This window comes from Panthera onca, chromosome C2 (assembly GCF_046562875.1).
Source record: "Panthera onca isolate mPanOnc1 chromosome C2, mPanOnc1 haplotype 2, whole genome shotgun sequence".
Lineage (NCBI taxonomy): Eukaryota > Metazoa > Chordata > Mammalia > Carnivora > Felidae > Panthera > Panthera onca.
In genome coordinates, this window is record NC_138347.1 from 46,686,247 (window position 1) to 46,700,739 (window position 14,493).

General features: G+C 39.8%; 2 protein-coding genes across 12 annotated transcripts in view; one reads left to right on the top strand and one right to left on the bottom strand.

Moving 5' to 3' along the window:
- The window catches only part of ST3GAL6 (ST3 beta-galactoside alpha-2,3-sialyltransferase 6), a 61,690-nt gene extending 52,178 nt beyond the window's left edge, over positions 1-9,512 (top strand). For 7 of the 8 annotated variants that reach the window (XM_060640176.3, XM_060640179.3, XM_060640178.3 and 4 more), the window contains 4 exons: positions 2,998-3,184; positions 3,301-3,438; positions 6,837-6,989; positions 8,480-9,262. In XM_060640176.3, the coding sequence (XP_060496159.1) occupies positions 2,998-3,184; positions 3,301-3,438; positions 6,837-6,989; positions 8,480-8,566 (565 nt within the window). In that variant the 3' untranslated portion in view covers positions 8,567-9,262. Of the gene's footprint in view, positions 1-2,997; positions 3,185-3,300; positions 3,439-6,836; positions 6,990-8,479; positions 9,263-9,389 lie in introns of those variants that run through there. The other variant, XR_013557888.2, reaches the window with a different exon arrangement.
- A 576-nt stretch (positions 9,513-10,088) lies between these two features.
- DCBLD2 (discoidin, CUB and LCCL domain containing 2) overlaps positions 10,089-14,493 on the bottom strand; it is a 91,118-nt gene continuing 86,713 nt past the window's right edge. For 3 of the 4 annotated variants that reach the window (XM_060640172.3, XM_078452928.2, XM_060640170.3), the window contains one exon: positions 10,089-13,696. In XM_060640172.3, the coding sequence (XP_060496155.3) occupies positions 13,227-13,696 (470 nt within the window). In that variant the 3' untranslated portion in view covers positions 10,089-13,226. The remainder of the gene's footprint in view (positions 13,697-14,493) is intronic. The other variant, XM_060640171.3, reaches the window with a different exon arrangement.

Consider the following 14,493-nt stretch of genomic DNA (forward strand, 5'->3'; position numbering starts at 1 on the left):
AAGAAGAGTTGCTTAGATAAGTTTATTATGTAACTGGTCTCTCAGTTGTTGGCTAGAGTAGGCCTAGATTTCAGGTCGTTGACTCAACAAATATTTATGAAGTTTCCTTAATATGCCAGGCACAGTTTTCGCCACAGGGGATACAACAGTGAATGAGAGCAATGTTCTTGCTCCCTGTGGAACTTATATTCTAATGAAGGGAAGAACACAATAATTAAATAAATAAGGGAGCACGGTAATAAATGCCATACAAACAATTAAAACATACATGACAGGCAATGATTGAATGGCTGCTTTAGAATGGATGACCATCTTGAGGAGAAGACCTCTAAGATGGACCCAAGTGAGTCTGTAGTACCAACTGTATCAGAGCAATCCAGGCAAATAGAACGTTTAGTGCAGGTCCCGGGGGAGGATATGATCCTGGGTTTGAGAGGAGCCGCAAGAAAATCAGCAAGGTAGGAGGGCAGCAGGCCTGGGGAGAGTGGTGTAACCAGAGGCTGAAGGAGCAGGCTGTGTAGGACTGTGTAAACTGAGACTAGAACTTGGATTTTACTTTAAGGACAACAGGAAACTTTTGCAGATTTTTTAAAATGTTTATTTATTTTTGAGAGAGACAGAGTGTGAGTGGGGAAGGGGCAGAGAGAGAGAGGGAGACAGAGAATCCGAAGCAGGCTCCAGGCTCCGAGCTGTCAGCACAGAGCCCGAGCGGGGCTTGGACTCATGAACTGCGAGATCATGACCTGAGCTGAAGTCAGACGCTTAACCGACTGAGCCACCCAGGTGCCCCCTGAAGATTTTAAAGCAAGACAGCAATTCCATCTGATTATGCCTTTAAAATATCCTGGCTGTGATGTGGACAATGGGATATGAGGGACAAGGGTAGAAATGAAGAGGCCAGTTAGGTGGCTATATTCAGGCAGATAATGGTGGCTTGGAACAGAATTGCCATGACAGAGAAAGGAGGTAAGTATAGACTAAGACATATTTTAGAGGTAGAGTTATCAGGATTTGTTGATGTGTTAGATGTGAAGAGAGATGGGAATAAAGGAACCAGATACCTCCTTCTAGGTTTTCAGCTGAAGAGACTGAGTTGGGGGAAGACTAGAGTGGGAACATGTTTAGATCTGGAGAGGGAAGATTTCTGTGTGAGCATGTTAGGTTTGAGGTGCTTGTAAGATTTGCAGTGGTAAGTCAAGTAGGCCCTTGGTTAAACGGTTAAAGCCTCATTGGTAAACAGCTTGTAAGCTGTATTTAAACCATGGATTGGGCAAGACTCCCCAGGGAAAAACAGAGAGAGAAGAGGTTCCCAGGACAGAGTCTTGAGGTACCCTACACTTAGACGTTGAGTAAAGAAAAAAAAAAAAAACGAGTTGGAAGAGGATCTACGAATGAGTTAGGAAGTATTTTAAAACAGAGGAGGTCAACTATGTCCAGTGTTGGTGAGAGGTCATGCAAGATAAGGACAGCGAGTTCACCATTGGACATGCAACTCGACGCTTACTCATACTCTTGACAAAAGCAGACTTGGAGATATGATATGGGGAGTGGCCCTACCCACGTGGTTTAGCAGAGAGCGACAGGCAAGAAAGTGAAGAAACGAGGATAGGCAATTCTCTTGAGAAGTTTTGCTGTGGTGTTGAGTTACAAGATGGTAGCTGGAGATGGTTATGGACTCAAAGGAGGCTCTTTTGTTTTGTTCCTGTTTAAAGATAGGAGATTCTAGAGCATATTGGTAAACTGACAGAAATGAACAAAGAGATTGCTGTGGTAGAGAGAGGGGATGGCTGCAGAGTTCAAGTGTGGTTGGTCCTCTATAATGAAAGGAAAACTGGAATTGTGGTTATGACTACCAAGAGTCTCACCGATGGAGGGGTGGGAGAATGAGGACATTTCCACCTCTTACTTTCTCATTGAAAGATTAAGGTCATCATCTGGGTGATGTGTTGTGTGCCTTGGGAATGACTATGAATAGTCATTTGAAGAGTGGGAAGGTTTCACGCTGGGGCAGTGCATTAGGCTGACCTGGCAGTGCTTGGGGGTTTTGCTGGGTTACAAGCTGCCAAGAGTTTGTGCATTGTGAGGTCACTTTATTTTCTGTTCACTCTCCATTTTGAGGAAGCTGTGAAAGTTTGTCCACACAACAATTTTAAAACAATTTTTTTAACCTATAATTGTCGAGACATTTGATTATCCAGAACCACAGCAAACCCTTGTGGGAGAATGCCACGGGCACAGCATTTATGAAAGTCATTTAAGTGTTATTAAGACCGTCTCATATTACATTGAGTCCGTGGCAAAGGGCAAAACAGTATTTATCCTCTAGGGGACACTGTTTTGGAAACAAAGCATCCCTTTTAATAGCATGCCTTCCTAGTGTATGCATAAATAGCGCATGTCTAACTTTGGCATTGAGCAGGCACAAGCCCAACAGTAGATCCTCTGTGGTTCTTTAGTTCCCTCTAGCAGTGACATTTATTTGCTTGTGCTTGGGTAGAATACAGAAATTTTATATTATTACTTTATTATGGAGTGCAACAATTTTGATGGGTCCTCACATCACCTTCAGTGTGATCCTTACCTGTCAGCCCATGTGCTCATGACTGTAATGTGAGGCAAGTAACTTTGGACTTCAGGGCCCTCACCCAAGGGGTTTTGTTCTGAACGTCCTCCAAGGTCTCTCTTAACTCTAGTTTTCTGTGGTTCTCTGTTCTCATTTGGTTTTATTTAGTCTTTGGTTTTTCTGGAGGTCGGACTGAATTAGTTGTGGCCCCACAATTAATTTTCAACATTTCTGCCTTTGATCCAGCCAGCTGTCTCATGAAAGGGAATGATTTCCTTGGCTGTTATGCCTTAAAAATCAAGCAGTCGCCTTGTAGCTTTTAACACCAGACCCATGGTTTCTGGTTTGTCCTGCTCTGTAAGCTCTGAAACTGGGATGGAATTGGCTCCTACTGAACTTGGTCTACATTATTTTGTGTGTTTTACTACCCACAGAATGAATAATGGTCCTGTTTTAGGACATGAAGAGGAAGTTGGGAGAAGGACAACCTTCCGACTTTTTTATCCAGAATCTGTTTTTTCAGATCCCAATCACAATGATCCTAATACTACGGCGATTCTCACTGCTTTTAAGCCGCTTGATTTAAAGTGGTTGTGGGAATTGTTGACAGGTGGCAAAATAGTAAGTTGGCAAAATTGATCTGCCTTCTGATTACCTTCAGTTTTTTTTTTTTTCCCATTAAAAAAGAAAAAAGACAACCACAATGTTCTATTTTCTGGGTTCTTATTTTATTTCAGAACACTAATGGTTTTTGGAAGAAACCAGCCTTGAACTTAATCTACAGACCTTATCAAATCAGAGTATTAGATCCTTTCATTATCAGAATGGCAGCTTATGAACTGCTTCACTTCCCAAAAGTGTTTCCCAAAAATCAGGTACGTATTTTTCCTGGCACAGTTTCAAACTAAAGATCTGCCTGGGGTAGGGTGGAGGGTTCCGACGGTTTTCAGAAAGGATGAGGGCCAGGACTCACAAGGTGGCTTCTGAAGGCCACGTCTGAGGTAGTGAACTTAGATATCTGGCTATTATCTTTATGTTCTTCGGACTGTAAGGAAAGAGTGTTAAAGGGAATGTTGTTTTGTTTTGTTTTTTTCCTGCCCTTGCAGAGCCCTTCCGGTGTCTCCTTCTGTATGCCTGAATGGCTCATTTCTCATAACCTTGTCTTCAATATTCTGCAGTGAGGAGAGTCTGACGGGGTCGGGGGCTGATGGGCCAGCCGTGCTCAGAGTAGCAGGAAGGGATTCAGAACAAGTGCGTGGCTTTTCAGGCTAAAAAGAACTGTCTGAAGCACTCCGATAAAAATAGCACCGGTAAACCAGAGGAAAGGCAAAGGAAGGACAAGGTAGTTCAGAAATATTTCTGCGGTCACAGAGGAGACACTGGTCCTGAAATTGGAGGAAGGGTGGTTGAAACTCCAAACTCTTTAATTAAGTAAAGGGAGTCTCACCGATTGTGACTCTTGTAGTTCTTCAGTTATGTTCCCTAGAAAACAATACTCTCCAGACCCATACAGTGGCAGAGACCAGTTTTCATCAGAAGCTTGAGCAAGTGTGTAACATAATATCTAAGCTGAAATGAGGTTTTTCTTTTTGGTAATCAGGGAAAATCCAAAGAAATAAACATACATCATGTTATCTTTTCTTTAGTATGCTAAAAAAAAAAATTCTCAAGTTTAGAATTGTTAGATTCTCATGCTTAACATGAAACCACTTACAAAGGAATATATATCAAATATAACTACTTATATTTATATTCTAATATATATGTTATATAAAGGAAATCATCCTTCTCTTCCCTCTGTAACTATCCCCTTTTTTTTTTGCCTTTTATATCTTTCTAGACTATTTTCTATGCATTTACACTTTTTGTTCAATTATTTTCTGCCATTTCCTCCCTCCATTTAATGAACTATTTCCTTATTTATAGACATTTCCATTTGCATCCAGCTTTCTTCCTCTACATACTATGGAGGAATGCATGTGATTCTAGGTATTTTCAGTCCATGTGTGTGATTTCTGTAGGATAGACTCCTACAAGTGGGATTCCCAAGTCAAAAAGCATAAAGATTTTAAATTTAAGCCTTATTTCTTGGTAATTTTTGAAGGGACAGCTTCTTAATAATTTCTTAATTTTGAGGGGAAAAGACTGCTTCTGAATATACGTTTTGTGACTTCTTAGCTCTAATTTTCCTAAGTGAAGTAAGATAAAACTTTTGTTTTCTGTTTTAGGTAGTGTCTCCAAAAGCATAGGATGACCCTTATCTTAATTAGGTCTCCAAAACTAGTTGTAACTAGATTAAAGTTCCAGTAGAACATGGTGTGCCAGAAGCCAAATGAGGACGTAACGCTATTTCAGAGAGGTTATGTGGGATGCTGTCCAGAGGTTGAGCACAAATGATAAACATTGGTTCTGGAAACATGGAAGTCCTATTGGTAATACAGACAAGAATAAAAGAGGGAGAAAGCCTGCTTGACTTAGGTTAAACAGAACATGGGACATGAGCAAGTGGAGGTGAATCTTTAATAGAGTTTTGCTAGAAAAGAGAGCAGAGAAATGGTTGAAAGACATCGGATCAAGGAAGGTTTTGTGGTTTTTCAAAGACAGATGGCCATGATTATATGCTGAAGGGAATGATTCAACAGAAGAAAATAATGAGAAAGTGGGTAATGGTAGAAGCAGGCTTGTTGAGAGAGACGAAATTGGATGAAAGAGTGCACTACTGGCGAGGTTGGCCATAGGTGGGAACAGACATCATGTGCACCTAAGAGGAGTGAGCGCTGAAAATACAGGTGAAGATGAAGGTAGATTGGGAATTGGGAAGATGGTATAGTTCTTCTCTGTTTCTGTTAGTAAAACAAGGATTCAGTTACCAGTTTAAAGTAGAAAGGAGCCTGGGGCTGTTGGATTTAAAGGTATAAAAGTGTCACCTTGGAGAGTAGGAGTGGAAATTTACTCGGGAAATACTGAACGGCCACTTGAGGCTTTGGCCATAAACGTAAAGTGTGCCCAGGCACATACGTTGTTTTCTCTTAGCTTGTTCTGCTGCTTGGGTGTGGGTGGAGCCGGGGTTAAGATTCTGTCAGGTGATCATCTATTTCTGTGGGTGACAGTACAGAAAATGGAAGGTCTCCATAAGGGAATGGTGATAATCACGGCTGAAAGTACTCTAAGATATGAAGAAAGGAAGTAGAGGACATGAAGGGGGGACATGAAGGGACAGAAGGGGGAGAAAGTGATGGGATCAATGAGGTTGGAGGCTTTTAACCTCCAAAAACCTCCAAAAACCCGGCTTTTAACCCAGTCACTAATTTCCTTTTCTAACAGATGGTGAAGAGTTGTGGTGGTCACAGTAGGGCAGAGGGTAAAGAAAAGCGTATTTCAAAGGCAGTTAGGCTTTCAGACAGGCTTGCCTCTGTGAGTTGATTTGCTATTATTGTGCTTCTTGGATTTCTTCTCCTCCTCAAAATCATAATATGTAATTTCCATGGAATCTGTAAGTAATACTTAATCGAAAGAAAATCTCTTTAGATTGCTGTGTTAAAAAGTTTAAGATGTATTTTGTTTTTGCCTTTGAAGGCCATCCTGGTGAGAATTAAAACTTTGAAGATCTTACTGTCAAACATGTGACTGCATTTTCAGGATATAGGTGTATATGATGGGGAAGCTTGGTTTTTGTTTTTAAATTGATAATAATCCAGTTGAGACTGTGACATTACTATGTATATATCTGGAATTTTTATTTCCTAATCAGAGTCTTAACTATTTGTCATTGAAGTTACTTAGTCTTTCCCTACAGCTAAATTACTAGGATTATAAAATAGATTTAGTTTGAGGCTTCTGTGAATTCTTTCACCATGATCATCCATTAGCAAATTAACCTGTCCTTACATTTCATAAATGGGTTCAAAATTCACAGGCTATGCTTTTTCCACAGGAAGACAAATTCAGCATGTTTTATAAAATACGGCGGCAGTGGCATCCTTTTCCTTGAGCCTCATGGTGTTTCTTCATTTGATAGTTGTCCTCTGGGCTAATATTGCAGTTAAGTTTTATTTGAAAGGTTTTCTAAGATTCCAGTCACACTTTCTATGCTTTTTCAGAGTTAGGATATTAACTGGGGGTTGGATCTTAGACATGATGAGGGTTTAACCTAAGTATTTCTCACCTGATTAAATGTTCAGAAGTCCTGGTTTCATAGGGTGAGGTCACCTAAATATGCTTTGGAAACAAGTATCTTGTTTGGGTTAAAAAAAACTTTAATTTCTTTTTCCAGAAACCCAAGCACCCAACAACAGGAATTATTGCCATCACATTGGCTTTTCACATATGTCATGAAGTTCACCTTGCTGGATTTAAATATAACTTTTCTGACCTCAAGAGTCCTTTGCACTATTATGGGAATGCCACCATGTCTTTGATGAGTAAGGTAATACATACCTACTTGGGTGTAATCTTTGATCCTTAGAGTTGGAAAGCCCACATTTTCTCCTCTGTCATTTTTACTGAGGGAACAGGCTTTGAGAGTTTGAGAGCTGCTTAACCCTACCAAGAGCTCCCAAGTGCTGAAACTGGGACTTGGATCCGGGGTTGTTAGTACCACCCTTGTTCCAATTTGTGGGCCCCGGACCCTTGGGAATATGACACAGTTATTCTCATGTATCATCAAACCCATACAGGCACCCAGCCTTATCTTAGATGATGTTTGCACTATTTATATACACATACGGGCAACTTGCTATTTGTAGTATCTCAAATTCACTTAGCACTGCCATGGAACAGAGACACTCATCCACGTAAGAGGATTGAGCACTGAAAACAAGGGTAAAGGGTAAAGATGCAGGTGCATTTGGAGTTGGGAAGATGATGTAGCTTTTTGTTGTGCTTTTCCGTGTGTTGTTTTTTTTTTTTTTTTTTTAGTTATGTAGACGAGGTCTATAACATTTTAGCTCCCTGGAAGAATATTCATGGTCAAAAAGGTTGCAAACCTTTATAGATCATACTTTTCTTGAATTAGAGATCAGCGATGGTAGATAGTACCTTTAAGACTTTTTATTATTATTTTGGAGGGAGAAAGAGAGGAAATCCTAAGCCAGTTTCATGCTCAGCTTGTGGCCTGACACGGGGCCCAACCCACGACCATGGGATCATGACCTAAACTGAAATCAAGAGTCAGATATTCAACCAACAGAGCCATCCAGACACCCCAAGATCTGTAAGCCTTTTTAACAGAATGGGAAGGAGTTGTCTAAGTGAGGTTAGTGGCATATCACTAGTGTTAGGATTAAAATGTTATCTGTACATTTTTAATATGGAAGTATGAATGGGTCACTGTAATGGATATGGACCTATCCTATGTAATCAGTGCCCTTACATCATCATCCCCAAATACTACAGAAGCTGGAGAACTGGTATTACCTCACCTCCCACCCCTTGTGAGACAAATGCTTAAGTAGTTCAAGAGTTAGGTACCTGGGGCAGACTTTAGGATGCTTTTCTCCTTAGTCCTAAATAACATCGTAACAACTTTGTGAGGAAAATTAGGATATCCATCAAGAGTATGGAACTCTTTTTATCTCTAGGCTGATGTCTCTTAGGAGTTTTGGGTGCTTTTATTAAAATGATCAACCCACTTTGACTTAAAATTTTGGTCTCTAGTCTTACGTCCCTTTTAGGAGGACAGGAAATGATACCCGGGGGGGGGGGGGGGGCTTTACGTGATGGTTTAAGTGGAAAAGAGTGGGCTGTAGGGAAGGCTGTAGCAAAAGAATGAGCAAAGAATAAGGTAACTGAAAAGTCTACCTGTATACTTGCTACTTGAGTTTTTCATTCAGAAACTTTATAGATACTGTGCATTCCATTGCTGCTGTTAATATTTTTTGACTGGGGTGGTGACTTTATTATACTTTCCCTCTTTAGAATGCATATCACAATGTGACAGCGGAGCAGCTCTTTTTGAAGGACATTATAGAAAAAAACTTTGTAATCAACTTGACTGAAGATTGACCCTACAGACTCAGAAGACGATGCTAACAGTATTAGTTTTATTTTTATACTGCGATTTTTAGTTTATTTTTAAATATGTTGGATGCACGTGTCAAGAAATCGTGTACATAAAAGTCTGTTGTCGCCTGGTGAGTCATAACCACCAGCTTAATTTCTGTGAATATATTTAATTTATAAAACCAGGATATGTTTAGTTATCAGGGAAATAAGTTTTTGAATGCATTGTTTTTAAAACAACCTAGTTTTCTGAAGTGTTTTTAAACATCTTTTTATAGTTACTTCATGTTAGACTTTTGAAGGGATGCGACTTCTTAGTAGGGGATTTAGTTTACCACAACAAATTTTGAACACATTTTGAGAGGTGTACTTGTCTACTGTAAATTGGTGGGGAATGGAGATGTGATTGTGCCTTGATATGGCAAAATGGAACCATTTTAGGCATGTATCTAAATGGTTGATTAGTTCCTTTTTGTTGTCCCCGAGGAGACCAATTTTAATCTTAAAAGCAGCCCTGAACACAACAGTGGGTTATGGTCAAGGAAATCTAAGACCATACTGGTTTCATTAAGCTTTTAACTAAACCAGGATTATTAATGAGTAATTTCATAGAAGGAAGGTGGTGTTTTTGTTTTTAAGGTGAAGGAAATAGGCTAAACATGAAATTCTGGATAAGTAAATAGCCTAAGAATACAATTACTGAAGTCTGGTGACTGCATTATTTTTAAGTTTATACAAAGAAGCTCCAGGAGACCATTGTTAAACATCATTTTCTGCCTTGTTTAATATATTAAAATTTGAAAGTTTACTATTTGAATTAAATTAGGAAAAATGAAGACGACACAGTAAGTTAAACCCTTAAGAAGATTCAAGCTGTTTTTGGATTTAAATGGTATTTTCATGAAAAAAATCTCAACTGTCCACGATTAAATCACATCTTCAAAGGGAAGGCTTATCTGGATACCTAGGGTGCATCAGAAGAATCCCACTGGATGCAAACAAGTCAAAAACCAGTCCAGCGGAGGTGGTGAGCTAGTCTCCCTTCTCGTTTTGGGGAGGGAAGGGTATGGGGGTGAGGGAAAAAGAAGTTACAGGAGGGCTGGAATTAAAAGTTCTCAGGAGGGGAAAGAGTTGAAAGAACGGCTGTCTTGAACAAAAATTACCACTGGGAGACGATGGAGACCACCCTCTCTGGAGTCTGTCAAGGGTGAACTGTTAGAGGGGACGCAGGAGTAAATACTTAAGAGGAGTATAAGGGGGGAGGACACTCTGAGGTGGAAAAGACGGGTATTAGTGTGACCTGTTCCTCATACCACAGAGCCGTAGTTTGCAAACTAATTTAGGCTTCAAAAAAGGATGGTGCTGGCTCTAGTGAAAGTAAAAAACCACTGGTAGCATTTTCAAATGTTACTGTACGGACTAAAATAATGGCAGGCAGTACAGTCTGATGCTAAATTGAGGGATCTGGCATTTTGTGGGGTATGAGAGAAGGCTACAAACCTCAAGGAAGAAAATTCTCAGCAAGACATATATATACAATTTATTAAAAACACAAGAACACATTAAAATTTCACTATTTATACAATCTAAATCCTAGCAACATATACAAATACTGAGTGACTACAGTACATGCCGAGGTAAGAAAAGTACATTCTGGGAGAATCACTGACAAACCATTTTTATCTTCCAATATGTATTTCAGTATTCTGTTTGGTTTCTACCTTTCCCAGTGCAAAAAAAAAAAAAAAAAAAAAAAAAACTAGTCACAAATTGGAGCAAATAAGAATTGGTGCCACAGTTGAAAGTATTTTAATAACCATCCAACTCTTAATTCATTTTGCAGTTTAGGGACTTCAAGTTCAGAACAGAAAGGCAGAACTAATAGGCAATTTTTTAAAGGTAGAGCTTAATTGATTTCTCTTAAAAGAGTGTGACAAGTTTTTGGCCCACAATGCGTCTTATCGTCTGACATGGCGTTTCCATAGCCCTTTCACTCTCCAGGTGACCAGGTGGAGCCAAGGCAAGGAAGTTCCAAGCTTTCTCAGTTTCCAAAGAATTATGGCCACATTCATGTTTAGATGAGTGCATTTTCTGCTGGGGCATCGGAGGGCAAGAGTATACATGACACCGTAATTCCAACTGCTGTATAAATTCTCTACACAAACCACTTCATCAGCGGATAAACCCATTCAATGCAAAGTGCAAATAGTGAAACATGAATTTAAATAACTGAACTAGACCCCGCATATACAAGAGGATCTATTTAGTGTTACAGCTTTTAATACAATACAAATCAGCATTCACAATATCTTGAACAGTGCTGGTTCCGAAGACCATGTGTCAGAAGTCAGTGTGATTTTAGGAAACCTGGAAGGGCCACACGTGCTGTACCATTGTCTGACGATTGTGCTAACAGGAAAAAAATTCATCCAAAAAAACAGAGTGACTTACGCGTCTTTTTTAAATGTTTCAAGCAAAGAATAAAAATTCAAGGGAATTTTGAAAAAAAAAAAAAAAGGTTACTTTCACATTTTCAGTTGTTACTTGATTGTCTCCAAAGCTGTATAGATAGGTATCAATAGACATAGAAATGGTGTTACAAAACCCAAAAGCAAAACTCTAATGTGAAAACAAACGAACTCAAAGTACAATATCAGAACTCTTTGAATCAGGCTCAGCTCTTCATTTGGAAAGTAAAATATATTTATAAAAGCAGTAAAAACTTTTGTAAAAATCACTGGTAGTTCAAGCACAGCACAGTGGCAAAAAAACATGCATCATTTAAGAAAACATTTGCCTCTCAAAAGTTCTGTGGGAAAATCCCTTACACGACATTAAATAAAAAGAACAAGCATCTTTGGGAAGATGAAAGTTTCTCTTAAAGCTTCTAGAACAGGCCTATGATTGGGTGAATAAAAAATAAATTGGTTTACTCTTTCCCCCCCTGAAAGGGGATAACTGCAGTAATACATGTGCTTTACACATTTGTGTCTTAATAAAAAGTTCAACATCTGTGCTTTTTGTTTCAAAATATTTGAAACAATATGAACTGGGTTTTTTTCAATGAATGAAATTATGCAAAGTTGTCTGGAAAAGCAAATGACACCAACAGAAATCATAAGACCAGAGGGCAGAGAGGCTGCAGCGTAGTTGGATTTTTGAAGCAATGCTTTAGAATACTCATCTACCTCAGGAAGCAAGCAGAATGAACACGGTCCTCAACTCTAGCAAATTCTGGAAACAATCTGGTGGCACGAGCCAAAAGAAAGGTCTAGATCCTGATGGGAAATTACATGTCAAGATTAAGTCTACACACTGGGATTTATAGAAGCAGAGATGCCAAATTAGGTTTTAACCTGAGGGCCAGCTTCTTTTGCCAAAGACTTTGAAAGGTTCTTACACTAGAGGCTGGTAAATTACAGATGCTTTTCATTTCACCCATCTAAAACTACTCCTGGGCAAATGGTGACAAAGAAATTGCCTGGAAATTTCACAAACAAGCTGTAATATTTGCTGGCTCGGATGCCAGAGCCTGTGTTCCCTGGGTATGCTGGAAAGGACTGTTCACACCTTCCCCCATACAGATGAGGGCACAGTCACACACAGCTGAGGAATCCATGTGGGCTTTATACTTCTTTCAATATTTTGCTGTGGATCATTAAAAATACTGACTCCCAAATACCTTTGGATTCAAAGAAAAATCCCTGTATATTAAATCAAAGAGGGCAAATTGTTTTTGTTTTTTTAAGGTAAATCCTTTCTGAGAAAGGATTTTTGCCTTTCAGTGTGGTAAATAAATATAAGGGGGTCACGTTACGGTGTTCACTTAGACGCTCTTAAGTTTTCACAACTCGCCCTTTGCAGATAAATTTGGAGGGAGGGAGAGAATCTGTTACAGCTGTGTAAAATTAGAGGATTCATGAGGTTGATGAAACAAGCATCACTCGCTAAAATAACTCAAACATTTTAAAACACGAGAATAGGGCTGGCCCCAGACAGAGCAAGCAGGGCTGAAACCAGCTCACGTACCATGAAATGTTAAAGCTCTTGAGGTGTCAGAAGGTGAAGAATCAATCACCTTGCCCATTACAAGTCAGTTTCCCACCTATAGATCCTTCAAAGGAAAGAGGAGTGTACGACTACCATCAAAACAATGATTATATCACTAATTTTTGGAAAAAAACCCACAAAAAAACCGTAAGGTATATAGAAATAGAACAAAGAAATCCTGATAGTACCCACCTTTCACAAAGCAAAATTTCAAGCCATTAGACATTTCAAGAACAGTACCGTGCGTTATTGCCAGTCCGGCTTACACAGCTATCTCTTGAGTTCATCAATGTACCTGCAGCATTGGTAATAAATACTCTCAGTGATTCTTAAATTTCTTTGAAGTGCATAGTAGGGAGCTTTTTCTGTATTAAAAATAGTGTTTTACAGTAGTAACAAAGAGGATGTTTGAAATTTAACAGGCAAGCAGTAACTGCCACAATAACACTTTTAAAGCAAGATGGCAAGATTAGTAGTTCCCTGTACCTCGGTCATCACATTTTCCCAACCACATCTGTGACAGATACGTAATACATTCTATATATTACTACCACTAACACACAAAAAAGGCCATGTGCTTTAAAACGATGCTTTATGAAAAGCAGCATTACCTTCAAAGAATTTCTTTAAAAACATCACATTCACCATCCCTCCCGGCTCCTGATCCCTCCTGGGTGCTCTGTGGCACCTGGTACACCAGTTCGTCTGGGGCACTTGGACCTGGCTTCCCACCTTTTGGGGTGTCATACTGGGCGCGGGCGGAGGAGCAGCTGTCAGTCCTGGAGAGGAGAGTGTTATATGCTCCTACTACTGGGGGAGCTTGGTTCCCTGCAGCTTTGAAAGTAGACGTTGAGGTCAGCCCCACTGAAGCCGTGGGGTGTCCAGACATATCCATGATGATGGGGGTTGCATATTCGGGCCCAGTAATTGGCAGTGGTTCAGCATAGGCGTGGTAAACTTCTTGCATCGGGGAGTTGTAAGGATCTAAGTCAGCATAACTCGCTTCTTTTCCTTCTTCTGGTTTAAAGGTAGATCTCTGATGAAGGGTGCCAACAATTCCTCCCACCAGTGGCTGTGCATACTCTGGGGTATCACAGAACAAACCAGAGAAAAGTCACCTCATTCATACAGGGATCGTTCAATTTAGGGGGGCAGCAGTAGTCTTACACCAAAAACAAACACTTCTTTAGGGCACTTTCTTCATTATCAACACGGGCCTATGGATTTCTCTACAAGAACTTCAAAAATTAATATTAAACATGTTATGTTTCAAAAGAAGTTAACATGCCACAGAGCTTCAATCATGAAATTTTACCAAACTGTATATGCTCTTCAGGTTTATAGACAGTATTTCACTGGTGAAAAAAAAAAAACCCACTCCATTATTAGAGTAATATTTTCAAATATGACACTGTTTAAAATACGGGGCGCCTGGGTGGCTCAGGTGGTTAAGCATCTGACTTTGGCTCAGGTCATGATCTCAGGTTTATGAGATCCAGCCCCAGATCGGGCTCTCTGCTGTCAGTGTGTGTACAGCCTGCTTCAGATCCTGTCTCCCTCTATTTGCCCCTCCCCTGCTGGCTTGCTCTCTCTCTCAAAAATAAATATAAAAAACTTTTTTAAAAAGAAAAATAAATAAATGTTAACAGAATAAATACTGTAAGGCTCGCTATGTCCTTCCTGCTCTTAATACTCAAATAAAACTCCAGGTAAACAGGTAACATGCCCAGAGCTTGTAGAAACGGATGCTCACAGCTAAGGCACAGAAATGATTCTCTCAAGGTCACCTTTTTAAAAAGCAGTTCTAGGGGCTCCTGGCTGACTCAGCGGGTTAGGCGTCCAACTTTGGCTCAGGTCATGATCTTGCGGGGTTTGTGAGT